The 23558-nt window shown below is 42.0% G+C and overlaps 1 protein-coding gene and 1 pseudogene across 6 annotated transcripts in view; both read right to left on the reverse strand.

The window, feature by feature from the left end:
• Positions 1–23558, reverse strand: part of SPIN1 (spindlin 1) — an 89008-nt gene that overhangs the window by 45414 nt on the left and 20036 nt on the right. For 5 of the 6 annotated variants that reach the window (XM_049895584.1, XM_049895589.1, XM_049895587.1 and 2 more), the window contains one exon: positions 6467–6674. The exons of the other annotated variant lie outside the window; for it this stretch is intronic. In XM_049895584.1, the coding sequence (XP_049751541.1) occupies positions 6467–6518 (52 nt within the window). In that variant the 5' untranslated portion in view covers positions 6519–6674. The remainder of the gene's footprint in view (positions 1–6466; positions 6675–23558) is intronic. 6 annotated transcript variants of the gene reach the window in all.
• LOC126082726 (60S ribosomal protein L35-like) lies at positions 14821–19817 on the reverse strand (annotated as a pseudogene).

A 23558-nucleotide genomic window follows, 5' to 3' on the forward strand; every position in this document is an offset into this window, starting at 1 on the left:
TCACACAAACGGTGGAGCCAAAGATTGAAAAGGCCCAGAACAATGACTGAAAAAGGCGTACACTAAATGTGTTGCTATAAAGTTTCAGAACACATAAAATGACAATTCTAAGTCCCCCAGAAGGGGAAACCACCGGGCACATACAAAAATCGGAAATAACAGCATCCAACTTCTCTGAACAGCAACACTGTAATCTCAAGGACAATGGAGCAACACTTTCAAAATTCTGAAAAACAGCTGCTAACCCAGAATCTTATACCCAAAGCACAGAACATAACAAAAGAACGAAGACCACTCCAAAGCAAGGTCTCAAAAAGCTTAACCTTCTATGTACATTTTGAAAAAATATTACAGAAAATTCCAAGCATATACAAAAGTAGAGCAGAAAACATAAATGAATCACCATATACCCCATTCACTGCTTTAACAACCGAGTCCTTCACTGCATACTCTTGAAAATTTACTGAAGATGTACATGCTTCACCAACACAGGAGTACCCACCGACACAGGAGCGCCCAACACAGGAGTACACGACAACACAGGAGTACACGACAACACAGGAGTACCCACCAACACAGGAGCGCCCGCCAACACAGGAGTACACGCCAACACAGGAGTACACGCCAAAACACGAGAAGGCATGGGATCCAGTAAACAAGAGAATCCAACACAGAGAAGAGACAAAAGGAATTCCTAGAATGACAGTGTTGCAACAGGTCTACAGAGCATTCAGTAGATACTAGAAAGGGACAAAAGGCACCAGAAAAACACCTTCAAGGAATACATGGACCAGATGATGTATTATCTAACACATTTGAGACATCTGGCTATGCAGAAAGTATATCAAGAGTTGTTTTACAAAGTTGCTGGAGGGTACAAGAAACTTCAAATTTCATAAAAAGTAATCGTACTGTGTTACTTGGCTAAACAGTGTCCAATAGTTATACAGTAACTATAATAGACACAAGAAATACAATTTAGCTAAAGACTTCAGTGGGAGGTTAGTAGGAGAGGAAGATGTTAAATGAAATAGCCAGTATCCTCAACAGAAGTCAATACATAGTATCTAAAATTAGTGGGTTAAGAGAAATTCATAGACCCATATTATTTGCCAGTTATGAAGGTAAGAATCAGAAAGAGTTAAAAAAAAGTATTACCTCTGGAAATACTGTTTTTTTGTTATAAGCCTTCTAGCACTTCTTTACATTTTCAACTATGAGATTGTATTACTTCACTAAAAGTAAAATCAATTTGTTTAAAAAAAAAAAAACATTCAAAATAAATATGGCAAAAGTTAAGGTTTGTTAGATTTGAATATTAGGTACATGGATATCTATTATTATCATTCCCTGTACCTTTAAGTATGATTAAAGTATGCCATAAGTTAAAAGAGACAGAAAAAGAATATTGCTGCCCTTGATAAACTAGGAAGAATGGAGACTAACACCGTGAAAAAATGACAGTATAATAGCACTTGCCACTCCACGCTTTAGGAATATATAAACTACCATTCTAGAAGTCAATTAAATTCCAATATACAGTTATAATATACATAAACCTAAGTTATTTTCAAACTAGAAATTCTAAACTCATATAAATAAATATATACAGAGAATGCAATGATTCAAATTTTTATTAATCACTTATGCTTTATGTCAAACACAGTGTCAGGTACTGGGAGTTGGGGCAGACATCAGGAGCTGCCGACCCAATCTATTCACCATCGCGGTGCCTCTGAGTCAAACAGTGTCAGGTACTGGGAGTTGCGGCAGACATCAGGAGTTGCCGACCCAATCTATCCACCATCGTGGTGCCTCTGAGTCAAACACAGTGTCAGGTACTGGGAGTTGCGGCAGACATCAGGAGCTGCCCACCCAATCTATTCACCATCGCGGTGGCTCTGAAAACATGGCCACATCCCCTCAAGTGGCAGAGTCTACGCCCCGCCCCTTGGCCCTGGGCTGGCCTGTATGACTGCCTCAATGAACAGAGCAGAATGCTGCCTCCCCCTGGCCCTGGGCTGGCCTGTACGACTGCCTCAATGAACAGAGTAGAATGCTGCCTCCCCTTGGCCCTGGGCTTGCCTGTATGACTGCCTCAATGAACAGAGCAGAACGCCCCCCCCCCCCGGCCCTGGGCTGGCCTGTATGACTGCCTCAATGAACAGAGCAGAACGCCCCCTCCCCTTGGCCCTGGGCTGGCCTGTATGACTGCCTCAATGAACAGAGCAGAACGCCCCCTCCCCCTTGGCCCTGGGCTGGCCTGTATGACTGCCTCAATGAACAGAGTAGAATGCTGCCTCCCCTTGGCCCTGGGCTGGCCTGTATGACTGCCTCAATGAACAGAGTAGAATGCTGCCTCCCCTTGGCCCTGGGCTGGCCTGTATGACTGCCTCAATGAACAGAGTAGAATGCTGCCTCCCCCTTGGCCCTGGGCTGGCCTGTATGACTGCCTCAATGAACAGAGTAGAATGCTGCCTCCCCCTGGCCCTGGGCTGGCCTGTATGACTGCCTCAATGAACAGAGTAGAATGCTGCCTCCCCTTGGCCCTGGGCTGGCCTGTATGACTGCCTCAATGAACAGAGTAGAATGCTGCCTCCCCCTTGGCCCTGGGCTGGCCTGTATGACTGCCTCAATGAACAGAGTAGAATGCTGCCTCCCCCTTGGCCCTGGGCTGGCCTGTATGACTGCCTCAATGAACAGAGTAGAATGCTGCCTCCCCTTGGCCCTGGGCTGGCCTGTATGACTGCCTCAATGAACAGAGTAGAATGCTGCCTCCCCTTGGCCCTGGGCTGGCCTGTATGACTGCCTCAATGAACAGAGTAGAATGCTGCCTCCCCCTTGGCCCTGGGCTGGCCTGTATGACTGCCTCAATGAACAGAGTAGAATGCTGCCTCCCCCTTGGCCCTGGGCTGGCCTGTATGACTGCCTCAATGAACAGAGTAGAATGCTGCCTCCCCCTGGCCCTGGGCTGGCCTGTATGACTGCCTCAATGAACAGAGTAGAATGCTGCCTCCCCTTGGCCCTGGGCTGGCCTGTATGACTGCCTCAATGAACAGAGTAGAATGCTGCCTCCCCTTGGCCCTGGGCTGGCCTGTATGACTGCCTCAATGAACAGAGCAGAATGCTGCAGGGATCTCTCTGCCTGATTTCCAAGGTTAATAGAACAGGCCATGTGGCTTCTGCAAGTCACTCCTGGAACACTCACTCTCTCACTCTGGGAGCTTTCAGCCTTAGTTTAAGAAGTCCCACTAATCTAGAGGTCCGATGTGAAAAGATCACATAAGAAGACAGATGCCCTAGGAGTCTCAGCTGTTATTAAAGCCTCCAGTTATTTTAGTCTTCCCACCCCAGGGGCCAGACAGTGAGTGAAGAATCCCTTGAGATGGCCTGAGCCTGGCAGCATAGTTAAGCCACCGTATCAACTCTGGAATGCCTGCTGCGACTTGTCACATGAGAAAAATAAACCCCTTGTTGAGTTAATTTTCTTTTACTTGCAAATGGGTACATCTCTAACTGATATAAGGGATAAAAAGCAACACAGGATTTATCTCTGTTAACAGAAAAAATGATGAGCCATAACTTTAAATAAACAAGACTGAACAAAAGGTCAGCAATCTTTCCAAAATAGGGTATAATATGTGATGTGCAGTCTGCTTCCGTAAAGATTACCCAGACCCAGTGCTGTCAAGTTAATTCCGACAGCCTTGGAAATTACATAGGGCAGTCCTACTCTGTCCTATAGGGTCACTATGAGCCGTAATGAACTTGACGGCACATAAGAATAAAAACAACATGCAACAGTGAAAAAGAATAAATTACCCCACGGTATTACACACAAATACCTATCAATGGGTCAACTAGAATTTACAAAGCACTCCTTTGTCTTTAGCTCTATGCCACATGCTCTAAAAAATACTGAAGAATAAGAAAACATAAGATCAAAGTACTGGATAGGATTAACATTCCCCTTAAAAATTAACATATCCTGGTTTTTAACTCCTTCAGTTACTTACAGGGAGCCCTGTTGGCACAGCGGTGAAAGGCTCGGCTGCTAATGGCACAGTTGTTAAAAGCTCAGCTGCTAACTGAAAGGTTAGCGGTTCAAACTCACCAGCCGCTCCGCAGAAGAAAGGTGTGGCAGTCTGCTTCCATAAAGGCTTACAGCCTTGGAGAGCCTGCGGGGCAGTTCTACTGTCCTACTGAATTGCTAAAAGTCAGAATCAACTCGATGGCAATGAGTTTTTGGTTTCTTCAGCTACTTACGGACTCCCTGAATGGTGTGCTTGCTGCTAACTACAAGGCTCGAGGTTCAAGTCCACCCAGAAGTGCCTTGGAAGAACGGCCTGACAATCTACTTCTGAAAAATCAGTCACTGGATATCCCATGGAGCGTAATTCTACTCTGACACACGAAAGGTCATCCTAAGTTGGAGTCGACTCAACAGCAGCTGGTTTATTGTTTTGTTCTCTCCTTTCAGTTACTTATATTATACTACGCACCGCTTTCATCAGTTTACTTTCCTCTTAACAAGAAAATGACTTCAAAATCAACGAACTGGAATACTGAATTGCGTAGAAGAATTTTGGAAAATAAATTACTATTTCAAATGACAGAGACCTACAAGGCTTCATTAGTCTACAAGAACCCGACAGCAATTTTTTTTTTCAATTAGTAAGATGAAATAAAAACATTTTATTGTAAGCAGTATAATCAACAATAATAATGCTATCTGCAGAGCAGCTATAATGTGTCAAGAGCCCAGCTAAGTACCCGGCACACGTTACCTCATTCATTCTCCATTAGGTACATACAGTTCCGTTTGCTGGATGAGAAAAACCAAGGTTGAAGAAGACAAAAAAATGTACCCAAGGCTACACAACCAGTAAGACAGAGCTGGGACTCTGAATAACATGCTCTTAGCTGACTTACGCTTCAGTCAGTGATCGCTATCCCAATTCACTCTTACTGATAAATAATGAACAAATAGTTAAGTCAGTAGTATCTTTACCTTATAAAAGAGGAACTAAAATCAGAAAAAGGTAAACAAATATCAAACTCACTGCTGTCGATTCCGATTCATAGCAACCCTACAGAACAAAGCAGGACTGCCCGATAGGGTTTCCAAGGAGAGGCTGGTGGATACAAACTGCCGACCTTTTAGCAGGTTTAGTTAGCAGCCAATCTCTTAACCACTGCACCACCGGGGCTCCAGAAAAAGGTAAGGGAAACTTACAATCTTAATGCCTGTGGCTCTTTTACAAAGAAACTACAAATACAAGAAACAATTCTGAATCACCTAGCAACCATTTTTCTAAGATTAATAATTTTGCTAATGATTCTCAGATTCATTTATCAAAGAACCTCAAAATGTCAGGGCAAATTTTTTCCATATTCAAATTTGTCTCTGGGATGAACACAGATCCCAAATAAAATATCACATACCTATTTTATAGCGTATCCTGTAAGTTTTTTTTTTATTTTTGTTTTTTGAGGGAGTGAAAAAAAAAAAAATCAGGCCAAGTATGAGCTTCTAATTCTATTAGCTATGTGCCACACAGCTACCGAGCCCTGGTGGCGCAGTGGTTAACAACCTGGCTGCTAACGAAAAGTTTGGCACTTTGAATCTACCAGCCACTCCTTGGAAACCCTATGGGGCAGTTCTACTCTGTCCTATAGGGTCGCTATGAGTTGGAATCAACTAGACAGCAACAAGGTGTTGTTATGTGCCATAAAAATGAGAATTAACATAATCTCTAGTAAACATTCATTTTCACACCAGTATAAGGAGCCCTGGTGTTGCAATGGTTAAGAACTCGGTTGTTAACCAGAAGGCTGGCAATTCTATCCCACCCAGCAATGACGGAAGAGAAAACATCTGGTGTTCTGCTCCTGTCAAGATCACAGCCTAGAAAACCCTATGGAGCAAGCAGTTCTACTCTGTCCCAGGGGTTCACTATGAATCAAACTCAAAAGCTCCTAACATTACTCCTTCAAATAAACATGCAAAAATTCCAAGCTTATCTTTTTTCCTTAAAACTGCTATCTATCAGCATCCCAAATCTCATTAAATCTAAAACTCATCTAGTCAACTCACTTTTATTTCTTCTTTCAAAATAAATCCTTTGTTTTACTATAATCACATTAAACAGGTATTTACAATTCACTTAGCAAGTTTACTGGGCATCTGTAACTTGCCGCAAGGTGAGAGACTACAGAAAAAAAAGATTAATATGATTCCTGCCTGAAGACATTAAATCTGGATTTTTCACGTTTTTGTAGGTATACGCAGATTACTAAATTTGTGGTTTCTCATGAAATCCTGTAAATTACAAAGCTTCAAGAACAGCTAACTGCTAGATAGGATACAAAAGTGCTCAACTTTGCATGTGTTGTGAATTTATTACCCTCAAATGTGCTTAGGCACACAAGCGCTGCACAGTCCGCCCATACTCGCGCTGCCTACCTGCATCAGCTCTGGACCGCTGGCCAGGTGTCTTTCCGAATGGGGTCTTCATTCATCTGTATTTAAGTGAGCAGCACAGCTGCCTGACTAGGGTGAAAATTCAGTATTCTCCAATTTGAAACTTCTCACAAAATTTCAACCTTCTTGTTAATCCACCATCCAAGTGTCTCTTAGAGATTCAGCAAAAATACTTGAAATCACCAGTGCTCTGCAAAATAGTGAAATAATAGTTCATTACTCAAAAGAGCAAGATGAGGGTGAGTGAGCCACGGAATGCATCACAAAAGGTAAACAGTAGTAGTAGCTAAAATGTGTTCTGCCCCAAAGCATTTAACTTTTACTCCTTAAGAGCTGGATTCCTAGAGCAGGACAAAGTAGAGGGGAAGAAAAGAGGTGCTAAACCCTTAGAGGAAGCCTGTGACATCTGCAGGACACAAAAGTAAAGTTCCTCAGAAATCAACTGCAATACAGCACAGCTCATGGTGGCCCCATGTGTCGCCCTGAGTGGAATCGAATAGACAGCAAGTAACAATAACAACGCAGTACAGCTGCTTGGCTTCCCCCACTGTATCCCAACCTATTTTGCTGCTACAAGTCAGAAAAGCATGGATTTAGACTGCCATGGTCCCATCTCCTTGACTGAGTACAAAGAATGACTGAGCAGGGTAGGCGGTGGGAGGTGCAGGCTAACTGGGGAAGGAAGAGTGCAGCACAGCGAGTCAAGTTGAAGACAGGTCAACAGCCAGGCTGAGGGTCAGCAGGCCAGTAAGTGGCCTTCTCCAGCCTCCTTGGGCAAAAGAAAGGACTGTCACCAACGAGAGTTTGCTTCTCCCCTTCTGCTTCCAAGCTTCCAGAAAGCAGGAGAAGTCTCAAGAAAAACTTCCTCATCCATGTAAATGTGTAGTCATTTTATAGTACAGCTCATCATTTAAACCAAATTTGTTTCTAAAAGTTTATAACCCACACATTTTCATAAATATCCTCATAAAGCATGAGAATGTCTACTACAAATTTCACTGAACGACATGGCTGCATTTGGTTCTTGTGTATCATTAGTCTTCATGTCCTCAACTTACGACTATGTGTTCACAGGTTTAAGAATAGAAGGGAATGCTGAATTAGTTTTCTAGAGACTAAAATGTAACAAAAATGTAACTAAAAGGTTTAATTACAGAAGGAGAAAGGCGTCAGTTCAACTGGTCAAAATTCTTAACTAAAACTCTTTTAATGCTTTATTATTCAAATCTCAACAACTATTCAAATTTTCATTCGCCAAATAGTCACTGAATAGGCAATAAGTTTAGGGCAGGAGGCGGAGACGTTACACAAATAATTTAGGAAAATATACAGTATGTCTAACGGCAATAAATAATACTGAGAAAAATAAAGGGGTAGCACCTTCTCTGGCATCAACACTTCCCAGTGCAGGGGTTAAGAGAGGTCTAAAGTGCTCCGTGGTGGTGTAGCAGTTAAGTGCTACAGCTGCTAACCAAAGGGTCCGCAGTTCGAATCCGCCAGGTGCTCCTTGGAAACTCAATGTGGCAGTTCTACTCTGTCCTACAGGGTCGCTATGAGTCAGAATCGACTCAATGGCACTGGGTTTGGTTTTTTTGCAAAGTACTCCAAGTGCTCCCAACAAGAGTTACGCCCAGCCTGCCTCACTCCCCAAATGACCTAAGGAGCCCAGGGCCAAGGTGAAGGTGATCATGACCAGTTGGTTATCATTCTTCTCCACACAGCAAGCCTGACATCTATCTCTATCTCATTCATCACTAGACATGCGAGCTTCCTTCATTCAACTCTCAATCTCTTAGGTGACCCTATCACTCTCTCCCTTACTGCCTGCCCAAACCTCTCCAGTGTCTTCTGGAACACAAAGTCTGCCTTTATATGCAAAATGTTGCCTGGTGGCACAGTGGTTAAGAGTTTGGCTGCTAACCAAAAGGTCAACAGTTCAAATCCACCAGTTGCTCCATGGAAATGCTATGGGCAAGTCCTACTCTGTCCTAACAATGACAACATAGTACCCTAACTCTTCTCCCCAACAACTCTCTCAAATGGTGGTAGCTTGTATTCCTCCTCACTGCATATACTTAGCAATTTCTCCAACCTAAAAATAATAGCTATCCCTTTTTCTTACAGTCATCTATAATCTCCTAGTCACCTGCACACATTTACTGAAGATTTTGGTACCTGGTTTACTTCCTCTCCACCACTACGAACATCAATACCCTTGGCGATCTCAACATTCCCATATATAAGCCATTCAATGCCCTGCTTCCCAGGTTCTTCAACATACTCATTTCAAACTACCTACCTCACTTCAGCCACTTATTTTCATGGCAATGATCTGTTGCAATGATCTGCTGTTCTTTTTGCTAAGTGCTGCCGAGTCAGTACCAACTCACAGTGATCTTACCGACAACAGAACGAAACACTGCCTGGTCCTGTGCCATCCTCACAACCATTGTTATGTTTGTGTCCAGTGCCATTCTCCTAGTCCATCTGAGTGGTGACCCCACCACCTCGGCCGGCCCCTGTAGGCCCCGAACTTCTGCCCTTTGGGCACGACAACTTCAACACCCCCCATCTCCCCGCACACCATAACAGCAGCCCCACACTCCGGAATGGAGTTGACAAAGATCTGACTTTGAAACCTAGGAGGCGGCTGTGGCCCCAGCCTTTGAGATCCAGGAGACCAGTGGCCCCACTCCTTGAAACAGAAAAGGCCCAGCTTCCTGAACCCCTTCCAACAGTTCTGCTGATCTCTGAGCTACTACAGGGATGGTTCTTTTCTCTTCTTGGAGGACAACAGTGCGGTGCCTTTGGCCCGTTTTCTGCCTGTACAATTCCAAGAGGCAGAAAGCGTTCTCTCCTTTCAACCTTCTGTCCCCTTCAGTCTAAACTGATGGGTTTTCTGCTGCGGTAGCTGGTTAGATTCATCAGTCACAGGCTTAGTAACTGTAACCAAAAATTCATGTAGCAACGTCTTTGGTGAACATTCTAGGACACGAGTCCTTAGTATGTACAAGAGAATTTTCCCAATCTTTAAGTTCTGTTTTCATTTTGTGCAGTTCATTTTTAAGTCCATCTCTTTCCTCTTGTATTTTACTATGAGTGACAAGGACAAACCACACGGCCCCTTTAAGATCTGGCTTAGAAATCTCCTCAGCCAGATATCCGAGTTGATCACTTACAAGTTCTACCTTCCACCAAACACGTGAACAGATCTCAGACAGGTTCCTTGGCACTGCATAAAAAGCATCGCCCTTCCTCCACCGTCCAATCACACGTTCACCATTTCCTTTTGAAGCCTCGCCTGAAGCACGTTTAGCTTCCACATTTCTAGCCACATTCTGTTGCTGGCACCATGTGAATTTTCTAAAACGACAGGCTTTCTCTATGGCCCTCCTCACTTCCTTCTGAGCCCTCACCAGAATTGCCTCTGATGTCCAGAGCTCTACCAATAGTCTCTTCAACGCAATCTAGGCTTTTAGTATTAGGACTTTAAAACTCTTCCAGCCTCTACCCATTACCCAATTCCAAGACCACTCCTACAACTTATTTACTGGTTTTGGCAGCACCCCCACTTCTCAGGACCCACCTAGACCTTATCATCCCCAATAACTGCAAAACCTCCAAAATATTTCAAATATCCCACACTCAAAACCACCACCTGTCATCCCAGCATTCTTACTGTCACACTCCCACTCCAACCATTCTTAAAAGCCATAACACCTGCCTGAAGGTGCTCAGCTCTCTCCCTCTACGGGTCTGCATACCCACTGAAACCACCTTGCTCCGTGGCCCTGGAAGTCCACCGTGCCTTCTCACGCTGGTCTCCTGGTTCTGCTGCCCATTTCTCTGCTGCTGCTTCTCACCAGCTTGCGCCGTCTCCAGTGTTACAGCTCTCTCTCTGTCTCCAGGGTCTGGGAGGTTCTCAGCACAGGGACCCTGGGTCCAAAGGATGCACTCCGCTTCCACCTCTGCTTCTTCTTGGTGGTACAGAAGTTCCCTCTCTCTGCCTCTATGATGGCTCATTTCAAGCTTAACAGCATGGCAAAACTAACGAATCCCCTTGCTCTGATTCCGTACACCTTATTTACATTATTAGCAGGCTATCCAACCCTCCTGGTTGGCCATGAGCATCTCATTTGCCCAGTCCCATCCAATCATTTGGCAGGAGTTACAAAGACTATGGCTAGAAGGGCCACATTAAGTAATTCACTGCATAGCAGGCTAAAACCTCAAAGATTAACACGAAGTACCTAATTCTAGTAAAGCACTGTAATTACATGGTGTTTGGCAATTTACAGACACTGGCAAAACTGCTATAATACATATCAAGTGAATATTCCAAAGGCCTATGGGGCCCCCAACTCTCATATCAACATAAAATTAGTGAACAATCTAAATCACTAACCATCAACATACCAAGTTTTAATACAGGAGCCCTTAACTGTGAACAAAATTCACAGGGACCATGAATTTAGATAACGAAAAAAATTCCATCTTCAGTTTTCCTATTATTCATCTTTCCTAACATCCATCATGTAGCATTCCTGCCACGGTTCTATCAATAATACTTCTAACTTCCTCAACAATAGAAATCACAGACTTTTTTTATTCCACTGCATTTGTTGCAGATGCCAAAGTATCACTGAAGCTCTCAACTACTTCTAAATATGATCATTATTAAACCTACCACTAGAACAAACTTGACCACAGTCTTTTCACCTACAGATACGCATGCACAGAGCAGACCAACCATCAGGCCACCCTGGGCCCAGTCATTAGTCACCAAATTGTGAGAGCAGAACTGGTGATCCACACACCTTCAGTGCTCTCTAATATACCTGATTGACAATTATGTGTTCATCAATATGTAAAAGGAGATGAGCCAAAGAGTAGCCCACTATTTAATTTTTTCAATTAAGCAACAAAACCTTCATCCTGACATCTTAAAACAAACTTTAAGTTATTTACATTTTCACTATATTGTCTTGTCACTTAAAGTACAATATTACCACATTAAAAACCGTTTTCGCAATATTTTAATAACCGTTTTGATGTAATTTGTTTACTCTGTGATCCCAGGTCTTTTATTTATTGTGTTCAGAAACATTCCAAGAACGTATCCACAGGTCTCACTAGACTGCTGTAAAGATCGCTTCGTGGCTGAAAATTGACAAAAAGCCCATTCCCAGAAGGGAGATTAATCATATCTCTGCTTTCCCATTTGGCATCACTTCTGACACCAGTCGCCGTCACGGCGCTCTCTCTCTCTGTCCTAGCCACCTACACCGTTTAACTCAGATTCCTGGAGCCCTGCTGGCGCAGTGTATCCAGCACTCAGCTGTGAACCCAAAGGTTGGCAGTCTGAACCCACCAGCCACTCTGGGGGAGAAGGTTGTGGCGGTCTGCTTCAGTAAAGATTACAGCCTTGGGAAGCCTACGGGGGCAGTTCTACTCTGTCTTACAGGGTCGCTGTGGGTCGCAATCGATTTGGCTTGAGGTTTTTTTAGGGGGGTGGGCCAAGAGGTTAAAACACATAGAGAATTAAACCAGCACAACAATGGCATGTAAATAAAAATGAGATAAATGGAGTTTATAAGTGTCCACAAAGAAAGGAAAAGCACCAAATATTAGATTTTGAAAGTCAACAATGCATTTTTTAATCTGTAGGTACAACTAAAAGGACAATAAGAATAACTTCCATGTTAACAAAAGAAAAAAATAAAACAATCAAATAATAAAAAATAAGCATCCAAAAGAAGGCAAGAAAAGAAAGGAAAAGGCACATAAAACAAGACTTCATTAATAAGGAAAATACACAATTCTAATTTTTTATGCACCTAGTAACACACCCCCAAAATTGTCAGAACTAAGCCAACAAGTGCAAAATCAGAGTATTAACACATCTTTTTTTTTTTTTTAACACATCTTTCCCAGTAACTGACAGACTAAGCAGAACAAAAGGAAAAAAGAGTAAGTAAGGATATAGAAGAAGTGAACACGATTAACCAATTTAACCTGACAAATACATACCACCACACCCAACAAGTGTAGGCCTAACAGTCTTTGCAAGCACACACAAAACATTTAAAAAAACAGCCCATGTTAGGAGTCCCTGGATGGCACAAAAGGTTATTACACACCTTCTGTTAGCCCAAGACTGGAACCGTTCCCAAAGCCAACCCTTCAGGCAGGGATTGGACTGGACTATAAGACAGAAAATGATACTGGTGAGGAGTGAGCTTCTTGGCTCCAGTAGGCACATGAGACTACGTGGGCAGCTCCTGTCTGGAGGGGTGGTGGAGGGCAGAGGGCAGAGGGGGTCAGAAGTCTGCTGAACGGATGCAGGGATACCAGGTGGAGGGAAGGAGTGTGCTGTCTCATTAAGGGGAGAGTAACCAGGAGCAGATAGCAAGGTGTATATAAATTTTTGTATAAGAGATTGATTTGTAAACTTTCACTTGAAGCACAATAAGAATAAATAAATAAATTTTTAAGAAAGTTAAGTGCTTGCCTACTAACAGAAAGGTTGACAGTTCAAACCACCCAGAGGCGCTTCAGGAGAAAGGCCTGGTGACCTGTTTCCAACAGGTCGCAGCCTCGAAAACCCTACGGATCACAGTTCTACCATGCAACACACGCGGTCACCGTGAGACTCAACGGAACACAGTTCTACCGTGCAACACACGCAGTCACCGTGAGACTCAACGGAACACAGTTCTACCGTGCAACACACGCGGTCACCGTGAGACTCAACGGAACACAGTTCTACCGTGCAACACACGCGGTCACCGTGAGAATCAACGGAACACAGTTCTACTGTGCTACACACGCGGTCACCGTGAGACTCAACGGAACACAGTTCTACCGTGCAACACACGCGGTCACCGTGAGAATCAACGGAACACAGTTCTACTGTGCAACACACGCGGTCACCGTGAGACTCACCTTGGCGGCAACTGGTTTTGGGATATGATGGGTCATGAAGCAAGCCTCAATTTTTTTTTCAAAAACCTTTATATATACTGTTATATTTTCTCACCACGATGGAATTAAGACAGAAATCCATTTAAAACAACAAAAAAACCTAGAAAAAGCATGTTAGGAAAAATTTTTAAATAAACATCTAAATAATCTATAGGTTAAAATGAAACTAGAATTTTTAGAAATTTTAACTGAACAATGATGACATTAAAATCTGTAGGATAAAAAAACTTGTGGTGCATAGTTAAACTGTGCTTAGAGGTAAATTTATAGCTTTAAATGAGTATTCGGAAAAGACGACTTAACAAAAAAAAAATATCAATTTCTTAAGAAGTTAGAAAAAGAACAGCAAATTACACCCAATAAAGGGAGAAAGCAGAAGCAATTAACTACGTTAACAAATTAAGAGAAAAATAAATATCTCTATAAAACCAAAAACCAAACCCAACGCCGTCGAGTCAATTCCAACTCATAGCGACCTTATAGGACAGAGTAGAACTGCCTCACAGAGTTTCCAAGGAGCGCCTGGCAGATTCGAACTGCTGACCCTTTGGTTAGCAGCCGGAGAACTTAACCACTACAGTACCAGGTTTCCAAATATCTCTACAGAGAAAAAAATGTTTGAATATCCATCTGTAAAAATATTACTCTTAGCAAACCAAATGTAACAATTTGAGGAACAGTTTTTAACTCTCCTGGAATCCAGATTTTCTGGAACCATAGAAGTAGAAAATGACCCACCCAAAGACTACCCTGAAATAATCTTTGAACCTTAAACCTCAAGTGACTTTTAAGCCAAAGTCTAGCTTAATTAGTAAAGAATGCCTTGGGCATTATGCTCTTTTACAAAATTATCTATGTGCAATCAGTTTCAACTCCAAAGGTCAGACTAGAAATTAGGTTTTAAGGTATATCAGTCTGAACTGATCTTCAGAAAAATGCTACATGTCTACAAATTATTATGTAAACATCACTCTGGCCCTGTTGCCCCGACAACGTATAATCACACAGGATAAGCTGGAATATAAGGATCTTCAAAAGCCCTTTCTTCTCTGGAATATTTCTGACTCTAATCAGAAATGTTTCACTCATTTGCAGATTGTATATTAAATAAATGTCAATCAATTTCCATTACTGGCTTTTTTTGTTGTTTTAAAATTGTTAAAAAAACTATCTGTAGACTGACAGAAAATAATCAATTATTTTGAAAATTATAGATAAAAGATGCAAATTTAGCAAGGATAGATGCATGTAAGGTCAATATGCAAAATCAAAATTATTTCTATTCACCAGCAATAATTAGAAAATGAAAAATTTTAATGGGCACTATCCCTTAATAGAATGAAAAACTCAGAAATAAATCTAACAAAAGATATGCAAGACCTCTTCTCAGAAAAATACAAATGTTCTTGAGAGAAATAAAAGACCGAAGACTCAATATTGTAAAGATGTCAATTCTCCCCCAAAATGATCTACGTAGTCAGTGCAATCCTTACAAAAACCCAGTAGGTTTTTTGAAACTGACAAGCTGATTCTAAAATGTATATGGAAATTCAAGGAGCCAAGAATAGCCAAGATACAAAATAGCCAAGATGCAAAAAAGAACAAGGTGAAGAACCTACTTCACCAGATACCAAGCCATGTTATAAAGCTGAAGTAACTAAAACAGTTTAAAACACTGTCACAAGAATAAACAGAACTCAGAAATACAAACATACATACGGACACTAGATTCCTAACATTACAGAGCAGCGGGGAAAAGGACAAGCATTTCAAGAAATGATAGTGGGACAGCTGGAATCACGGGAAGGAGGGTAAAACCTGACGCTATCTCTCCCACATCACACACAAAATCAGATTTAAATGTGGAAGGCAAAACGATAAAAATCCCAGAAGATAAAATAGGAGACTATCTTCATGACATCTGTGGAAGAGAAAACTTCTTAAACATAACACAGAGGGTACCAATCACAAAAGAAAGGCCTAAGGTTAGGCTGAACTGCATGAAATTAGCATTTCTGCAAGTCCACAGCATCAAATGTCATCAACTGCATATGGTTCAAACTAATAAAGCGGGACAATGTTAATTAAGAACTTCTCATCGAAAGCCACCATTAAGAAAGTGAAAAGGTTTATCTATCAGAGTAGGTTAATTACAAACCCACAAACAACCCCAGAAATCTTAGTTGCTTAAAATTTAAAAAAAAAAAAAACCTCACACTTTCAATCTTCCATTCCCCCTCCACCTTTAAAAGTCCCATATGGGTAGCCAGAGGGGATCTCTCTGCTCAGTGTAGAACCCCACACTGCAGGAAGGTCCATCCAGAAATATGATCACTCTGGCAAAATAAAGGGGATGTGGTAAATCCCACCATTACTCTTTTTTTTTTCCCCAGCCTGTCTGTGTTTTTATTGACCGGAGAGGCTCAGGCCTCGACTGCGTATTTCCGCAGTGGGTACGGCCACTCCTTCTGCTGCTGTTTCTTGGTCTTCAGGTCCTCCTCACGCTTGCTGAGTCTGTGACACGTGGAAGGCGTTTTCTTGGGCCACAGATCCAGGGGCTTGTACTTCTTTGCCCTTGTAGAACTTCCTGAGGTTGTCCTTCTTAGTCGGGTTGATACTGGTGAGAACTCAGGCAATGGATTTGTGGATAACTCAGATCTGGGAGAGCTTGGATGCCACACCACATGACACTCTGCCGATGCGCGGCTGGACAGCTGCACCTTCAGATCCTCCAGCTGCTTCAGCAGCTGGTTCTCCTCCTTGCCACGAAGGTTCAGGGCGCTAGAAGCCCTCACCATCACTCTTAAAGTGTGTATGGCAAGTCTCCTCTTCTCACAGTTCACTGACCAAGCTAAACCAGAGAGCCATACCTAACTTAGAAGGCAGGAACCATAAGATACTGTCACACACCCGCTGGAATGACTACAATTAACAAAGCCGGTAATACCTAAGAATGATGAGGATGGGAAGCCACAAGTATGCATTCACTGTAGTAGGAACGAAAACCGTACTTCCACTTGGGAAGTGTGGCACTGCCTATTAATGTCACAGGCTTAACAGGCATATTACATGACCTGGCAGTTCTACCCCTAAGTCTACCCAACAGAAAGCAGGCAAGACACATGTGCACGAATGTTCACCACTTGTACCAGCCCTATGATGGCCATGAAAATGAGGCATGGGACGCGGCACTGATGAACTACTCGGCTCTGCACTCAGGGTCCACCATGTCTTTCCCCAGAAGCCAGACTTCCCAGAGGCTGTTTCCAGCCTATGACTGAGTGTCTAAAGGAGGCCTGTTCCTGCAGGACAAGGAATAAGCACTCTTGGAGGGCCGGCTGGAATGCTCCTCACTGGCCCTGCCAAAATGTTCTTAGAACTGTACCGCAGTCTTAAGGCTTCGTCTACTCAATCTTCTTTCCTTCCCCGGGTCTGATGGATCTCTCCCCATTTTCCCTCACAAGTGCTTCTCTGCTGCCTTCTTGCTCTCAGAGGACCAAAACTAATAGTCCCAAATTGGAAACAGCCCTAATGCTCATCAATAGGAGAACAAATAGCCACGTAATCATACATGAACAAACAAACCTCAACTCTATGTAACCACACAAATGAAATTTGTGATGAATGAGTGGTGGTTACACAGTTGGTGTTTGTCTCTTTTTTTTTAAGTGGCAGAATATTCCAGTATATTAAAAAAATCAAAAACTCATTGCTGTTGAGTCGATTCCAACTCATCGCGACCCCACAGCATATAAAGATCATTTAATTTACTCAGCCCCATGATCAGTTGTTTCTAATTTTTCACTGTCTCAAACACGACTGTAATGAACAACCTCGCACACGCGTATCCATGTGCTCAGGCAAGTGCATCCACACACGAAATCCCTAACAGTGGAATTACTAAGTCAAAAAGTGTGTTTTAAATTCTGATTACGCATCGTGAAGCCACCCTCCAAAAATGTTCTACCAAATTATAGTCCCACCAATTATATTTTTTTAAAGGCTATGTGTTTTAGGTGAACCTTACTTTATGGACCAATTATTCTTCTACTGTGGTAAGACATATAACAAAACTTGCCATTTTGATCATTTTTTAAATGTACAGTTCAGTGACATTACATTCATTTCCATCACCACCATCCATTTCCAAAACCTTTTCATCACCCCAAACAGAAACTCCATACCATACAAGGGTTACACCCTACATTTTCTCTCCCCAGCTCCCAGTAACCACCAATCTACTTTTGTCTCTATGCATTTGCCTATTCTAGATACCCCGTATCAGTGGGATCTTATTCGTCCTTTTCTACCTGGCTTATTCGCCGTACAGTGATTAAGAGCTACGACTGCTAACCAAAAGGCTGGCAGTTCAAAACCATCAGCCACTCCTTGGAAAACCTATGAGGCAGTTCTCCTCTGCCCTACAGGGTCACTGTGAGTCGGAATCGACTCCACAGCAACAGGTTTTATTCAGTTATTACGTTTTCAAGGTTTATCTATGTTGTAGCATCTACCAAAACCTCATTTGGGACTGAATAATATTCCACTGGTATGTCTATACCACATTTTGTTCACTCATTTGTTGAACACTCCGGTTATCTCCGTCATTTGGCCATTGTGGATAACGCTGCAATGAACGTTGGTATACAGTCCCCAGGTTACGAACATCCAACTTACATACAACCTACATGTAACTAACCAGTAGTTACTCATCAGCCCCGGTAAAGTCTGTTATATTAATCTGAGAAACATACTACAGTTCATGACAACAAATGGGTGTTACTTGGCAGTGAGCATCAAAATAATATTACTGAGTTATTATGTTAAAGATATTTTAGTGTATCGGGATGTGTTTCTTTAATGTTTTTTATGCATTGAAAGTACACTATACACCAGGACAAACACTTGACTGAGGTTAGATAAAAACAGTGCCTAACTGTTCCAACTTACATACAAACTCCACTTAAAAACAGACTTAGGAACAGAACTCGTTTGTCATCCAGGGACTGCCTGTACAAGCATCTGTTTAAGTCCCTGCTTTCATTTCTTCTGGATATACATCTAAGAATGGAATTGCTAAGTCATATGGTTATTCTATGTTTAAATTTTTGAGGCACTGCCAAACTATTTTCCACAGGGACTGTACCATTTTACATTCCCACCAGCCATGCAAGAGGGTTCCAATGTCTCAACATCCTTGCTGACACTTGTTAATTTCCTTTTTCATTTTCTAATACCCATCCTAGTGGGTATCAAGTGGTATTTCACTGTGGTTTATATTTGCATTTCCCTAACAACTAATGAATGGAGTCTCTGAGTGCTGCAAAAGGTTAAGTGCTCAACTACTATCCTAAAGGTTAGAATCCATCCAGAGGTGCTTCAGAAGACAGGCCTGGAGACCAAAAGGTCACAGTCTTGAAAACCTATGGAGTACTTCTACTCCAGAGTCACCATAAGTCGGAATCAACTAGACAGCAACTAACAGACTAATGACGTTGAGCATCTTTTCATGTGCTTCCTGGTCATTTGTACATTTTCTCTGGACAATGTCCATTGAAGTCCTGTGCCCATTTTTAAAATGCGATTGTCTTTTTCTTGAGTGGGTTAATATTATTTTCAAAATTACGGTGAAGAATAATCATGAATAAAAAGATTACTTTTAGAGGAGGCAGGGCCAAGATGGCTGACTAGGTAGAAGCTACCTCGGATCCCTCTTGCAACAAAGACTCGGAAAAACAAGTGAATTGATCACATACATGACAATCTACGAACCCTGACCATCAAACACAGATCTAAAGAGTTGACCTGAGTGACAGACAGAGAACAAGCAACCACGGGGAAACAGCGACCGTTTTCGGAGCCTGGAGCCCGAGTCCCAGTTAGAAAACCTTGGCACCGGGCTTTGGACTGGGCGCAGGGGAGCTGAGCACGGCATCCTGAGACGGCGCAAACACAGGCCGCACCCTAGCCCCCAGAAGTGACCTTGGGGGAAGCCCAGCCAGTGCACGCACACAGCACAGAGACGCTGCTGACAGGAGGAGAAGTTGCCGGGAGGCAGAGACTGGTTTTGGAGCCTGGAGTGTGGCGTCCCAACCAGGGAACCTTGGTGCTGGGCTTCAGACTGGGAGTGGAGGAACTGACCACAGCTTCTGAGACAGCACGTGCACAGGACGCGGCCTGAACCTCGGGGGTAATCTCGACCCAGCCAACGCACACAGGCTACACACCCCTTGGGAATCTCAGATAAAACAGTCATCTCGAAGCAAGATAAGCAACTTTGTCTATAATCCGGGGTGCTACTCTCTCCTATCTATCTGAACCCTCCCCTCCCCTCCCCTTCCCAGGCAACTTCATTAACACTGGAATTTCCAGAGCCAGAGAGTGAAGTGCTCTGCGGTTTTTTTTTTTTTTTTTGCTCTTTTCCTAACCCATTCTCCTGGCCTGAAAGAAGCAGCTACAAAAAAACCAGGGACCAAAAATCCTTCCCTGACTTCCCGAAATTGGACTAAAAATATAGAACCAGCTCCAGCCAAGCATTATGAGATCCACAGTCTTGGGCTTTCATCCCTACAAGGAACAAGGTGGCTATTACAATGCAAAGACAATTCTGATAGGGATCTGACTGTAATCGTTTTAGCGGATTACTGGAAAGACAACTTTCCCAGGTCTGATATCTGCGTATTAAACAAAACCCTCACTGACCCACAACAGGGAACTGAGGGCTGAAGCTCCCCCCAGACCACCTAGCCTCCTGCCTTAGGGGTCTAAGGAGGGTGACACCTACCAATCTGTAGAGGTACTTGCACTGGGTGCATAAGGTACAGCGGCAGAGCCCACCCACAAAAGTGCTTTAGGAATAGAGACACACCTACCTCACTGGCACTTGGGGGAAGCCTGTCAGCATCCTGCTCCTCCTGGAGTGTGACCCCCTGCTGCTACTAGAATCTGGTGCACACAACTATCACCACTACTTCTCTAGATGGATAGGTGACAGTCTGCACCACACACCTGGTGACCCAAAATCAGATCCTACTCAAGAATAGTGAATGGACTCTTAAGCTTATATATCTGGCAACAGCCCAAACCAGCTGGTAATAGGACATAAGTGATTCAAGGGCTACAACAATCAAGATGGCGCAATCTAGTAGCCCATCCACGTATATCGAAAGAAAACAAAACAAGATTAGACTCAGTCAGCAAATATAAAATAAATAACTACAATATCTTAGAGATAGCTCGGAGACAGCAGTCGATACCAAACCACATAAAGAAGTACACCATGATTGCTTCTACAACTCCCGAAACTAAAGAATCAAAATCTTTCCCAAATGAAGATACAATCCTGAAATTGCCAGATGCAGAATATAAAAAACTAATTTACAGAATGCTTCAAGACATCAGGGATGACCTCAGAAATGAAATAAGGCAATCTACAGAAAAAGTCAAGCAACACACTGATAAAGCAGTTGAAGAACTCAAAAAGATTATTCAAGAACATACTGGAAAAACTTATAAGCTGCAAGAATCCACAGACAGACAGCATTCAGAAATCCAAAAGATTAACAGTAAAATTACAAAATCAGACAACTCAGTAGGAAATCAGAGGAGCAGACTTGAACAATTGGGATGCAGAGTGGGGGATCTGGAGGACAAGGGAACTGACACTAATATAGCTAAAAAAAAATCAGATAAAAGAATTAAAAAAAAAATGAAGAAACCCTAAGAATCATGTGGGACTCCATCAAGAAGAAGAACTTGCATGTGATTGGAGTTCCAGAACAGGGAGGGATAACAGAAAATACGGAGAGAATAGTTGAAGATCTGTTGGCAGAAAACTTCCCTGACGTCATAAAAGACGAAAGGATATCTATCCAAGATGCTCATCGAACCCCATTTAAGATTGATCCAAAAAGAAAATCACCAAGGCATATTATCATCAGGCTTGCCAAAACCAAACATAAAGAGAGGATTTTAAAAGCAGCCAGGGATAAAAGAAACGTCTCCTACAAAGGAGAATCAGTTAAGTTCAGACTACTCAACAGATATCATGCAGCCAAGAAGGCAATGGGATGACATATATAGAGCACTGAAGGAGAAAACCTGCCAGACAAGGATCATATATCCAGCAAAACTCTCTCTGAAATATGAAGGTGAAATTAAAACATTTACAGATAAACACAAGCTTAGAGAATTTGCAAAACTTGGTCAGAAAATCAATAATATCAGATACCAGCACAACACAAGGTCACAGAACAGAACATCCTGATATCAACTTAAATAGGGAAATCACAAAAACAAATTAAGATTACTTTTAAAAAGAAAAAAATGCTCAAAACACGGAATCATTGAAGTCAATATGTAAAAGATCACAATAACCAAAAAGAGGGACTAAATACAGAAGGCACAGAACTGCCACATGAAGAGGGAAACAAGGTGTTACAGGACAATACAAGTTCGGTTTTTACTTAGAAAAATAGGAGTAAACATTAAGGTAACCACAAAGAGGTATAACAACTCCATAACTCAAAATAAAAACCAAGAAAAACGTAACAACTCAGCAAACATAAAGTCAACTACTATGAAAATGAGGAACACAATATTTACAGAGAAAATCATCTCGGCCCAAAAAACCAAGTGGAAAAATGAAATTGTCAACAACACACACAAAAAGGCATCGAAATGACAGCACTAAACACATACTTATCTATAATTACACTGAATGTAAATGGACTATATGCACCAATAAAGAGAGAGTCTCGGACTGGATAAAGAAATACGATCCATCTATATGCTGCCTACAAGAGACACACCTGAGACTTAGAGACACAAACATACAAAAACTCAAAGGATGGAAAAAAATATATCAAGCAAACAAGAAGCAAAAAAGAGCAGGAGTAGCAATATTAATTTCTGACAAAATAGACTTTAAAGTTAGATCCACCACAAAGGATAAAGTAGGACACTACATAATGATTAAAGGGACAATAGACCAGGAAGATATAACCATATTAAATATTTATGCACCCAATGACAGGGCTGCAAAATACATAAAACAAACTTTAACAGAACTGAAAAGTGAGATAGACATCTCCACAATTATAGTAGGAGACTTCAACACACCACTTTCAGAGTAGGATAGGACTTCCAGTAAGAAGCTCAACAGAGACACGGAAGACCTACTTACAACAATCAACCAACTTGACCTCATTGACTTATACAGAACTCTCCACCCAACTGCTGCAAAGTATACTTTTTTTTCTAGCGCACATGGAACATTCTCTAGAATAGACCACATATTAGGTCATAAAACAAACCTTTGCAGAATCCAAAACATCGAAATATTACAAAGCATCTTCTCAGACAACGCCATAAAAGTGGAAATCAATAACAGAAAAATTAGGGAAAAGAAATCAAATACTTGGAAACTGAACAATACCCTGCTCAAAAAAGAGTGGGTTACAGAAGACATTAAGGAGGGAATAAAGAAATTCATAGAATGCAACGAGAATGAAAACACTTCCTATCAAAACCTCTGGGATACAGCAAAAGCAGTGCTCAGAGGTCAATTTATATCGATAAGTGTACACATACATAGAGAAGAAAGAGCCAAAATCTGAGAACTGTCCCTACAACTTGAACAAATAGAAAGTGAGCAACAAAAGAATCCATCAGGCACCAGAAGAAAACAAACAATAAAAATTAGAGCTGAACTAAATGAATTAGAGAACAGAAAAACAATTGAAAGAATTAACAAAGCCAAAAGCTGGTTCTTTGAAAAAACTAACAAAATTGATAAACCATTGGCCAGAATGACTAAAGAAATACAGGAAAGGAAACAAATAACCCGAATAAGAAACAAGATGGGCCACATCACAACAGACCCAACGGAAATTAAAAGAATCATATCAGATTATTACGAAAAATTGTACTCTAACAAATTTGCAAACCTAGAAAAAAGGGATGAATTCCTAGAAAAACGCTACCTACCTGAACTAACACAATCAGAAGCAGAACAACTAAATAGACCCATAACAAAAAAAGAGATTGAAAAGATAATCAAAAACTCCCAACAAAAAAAAGCCCTGGCCCG

The sequence above is a fragment of the Elephas maximus genome, chromosome 9 (assembly GCF_024166365.1).
Source record: "Elephas maximus indicus isolate mEleMax1 chromosome 9, mEleMax1 primary haplotype, whole genome shotgun sequence".
Classification (NCBI taxonomy): Eukaryota; Metazoa; Chordata; class Mammalia; order Proboscidea; family Elephantidae; genus Elephas; species Elephas maximus.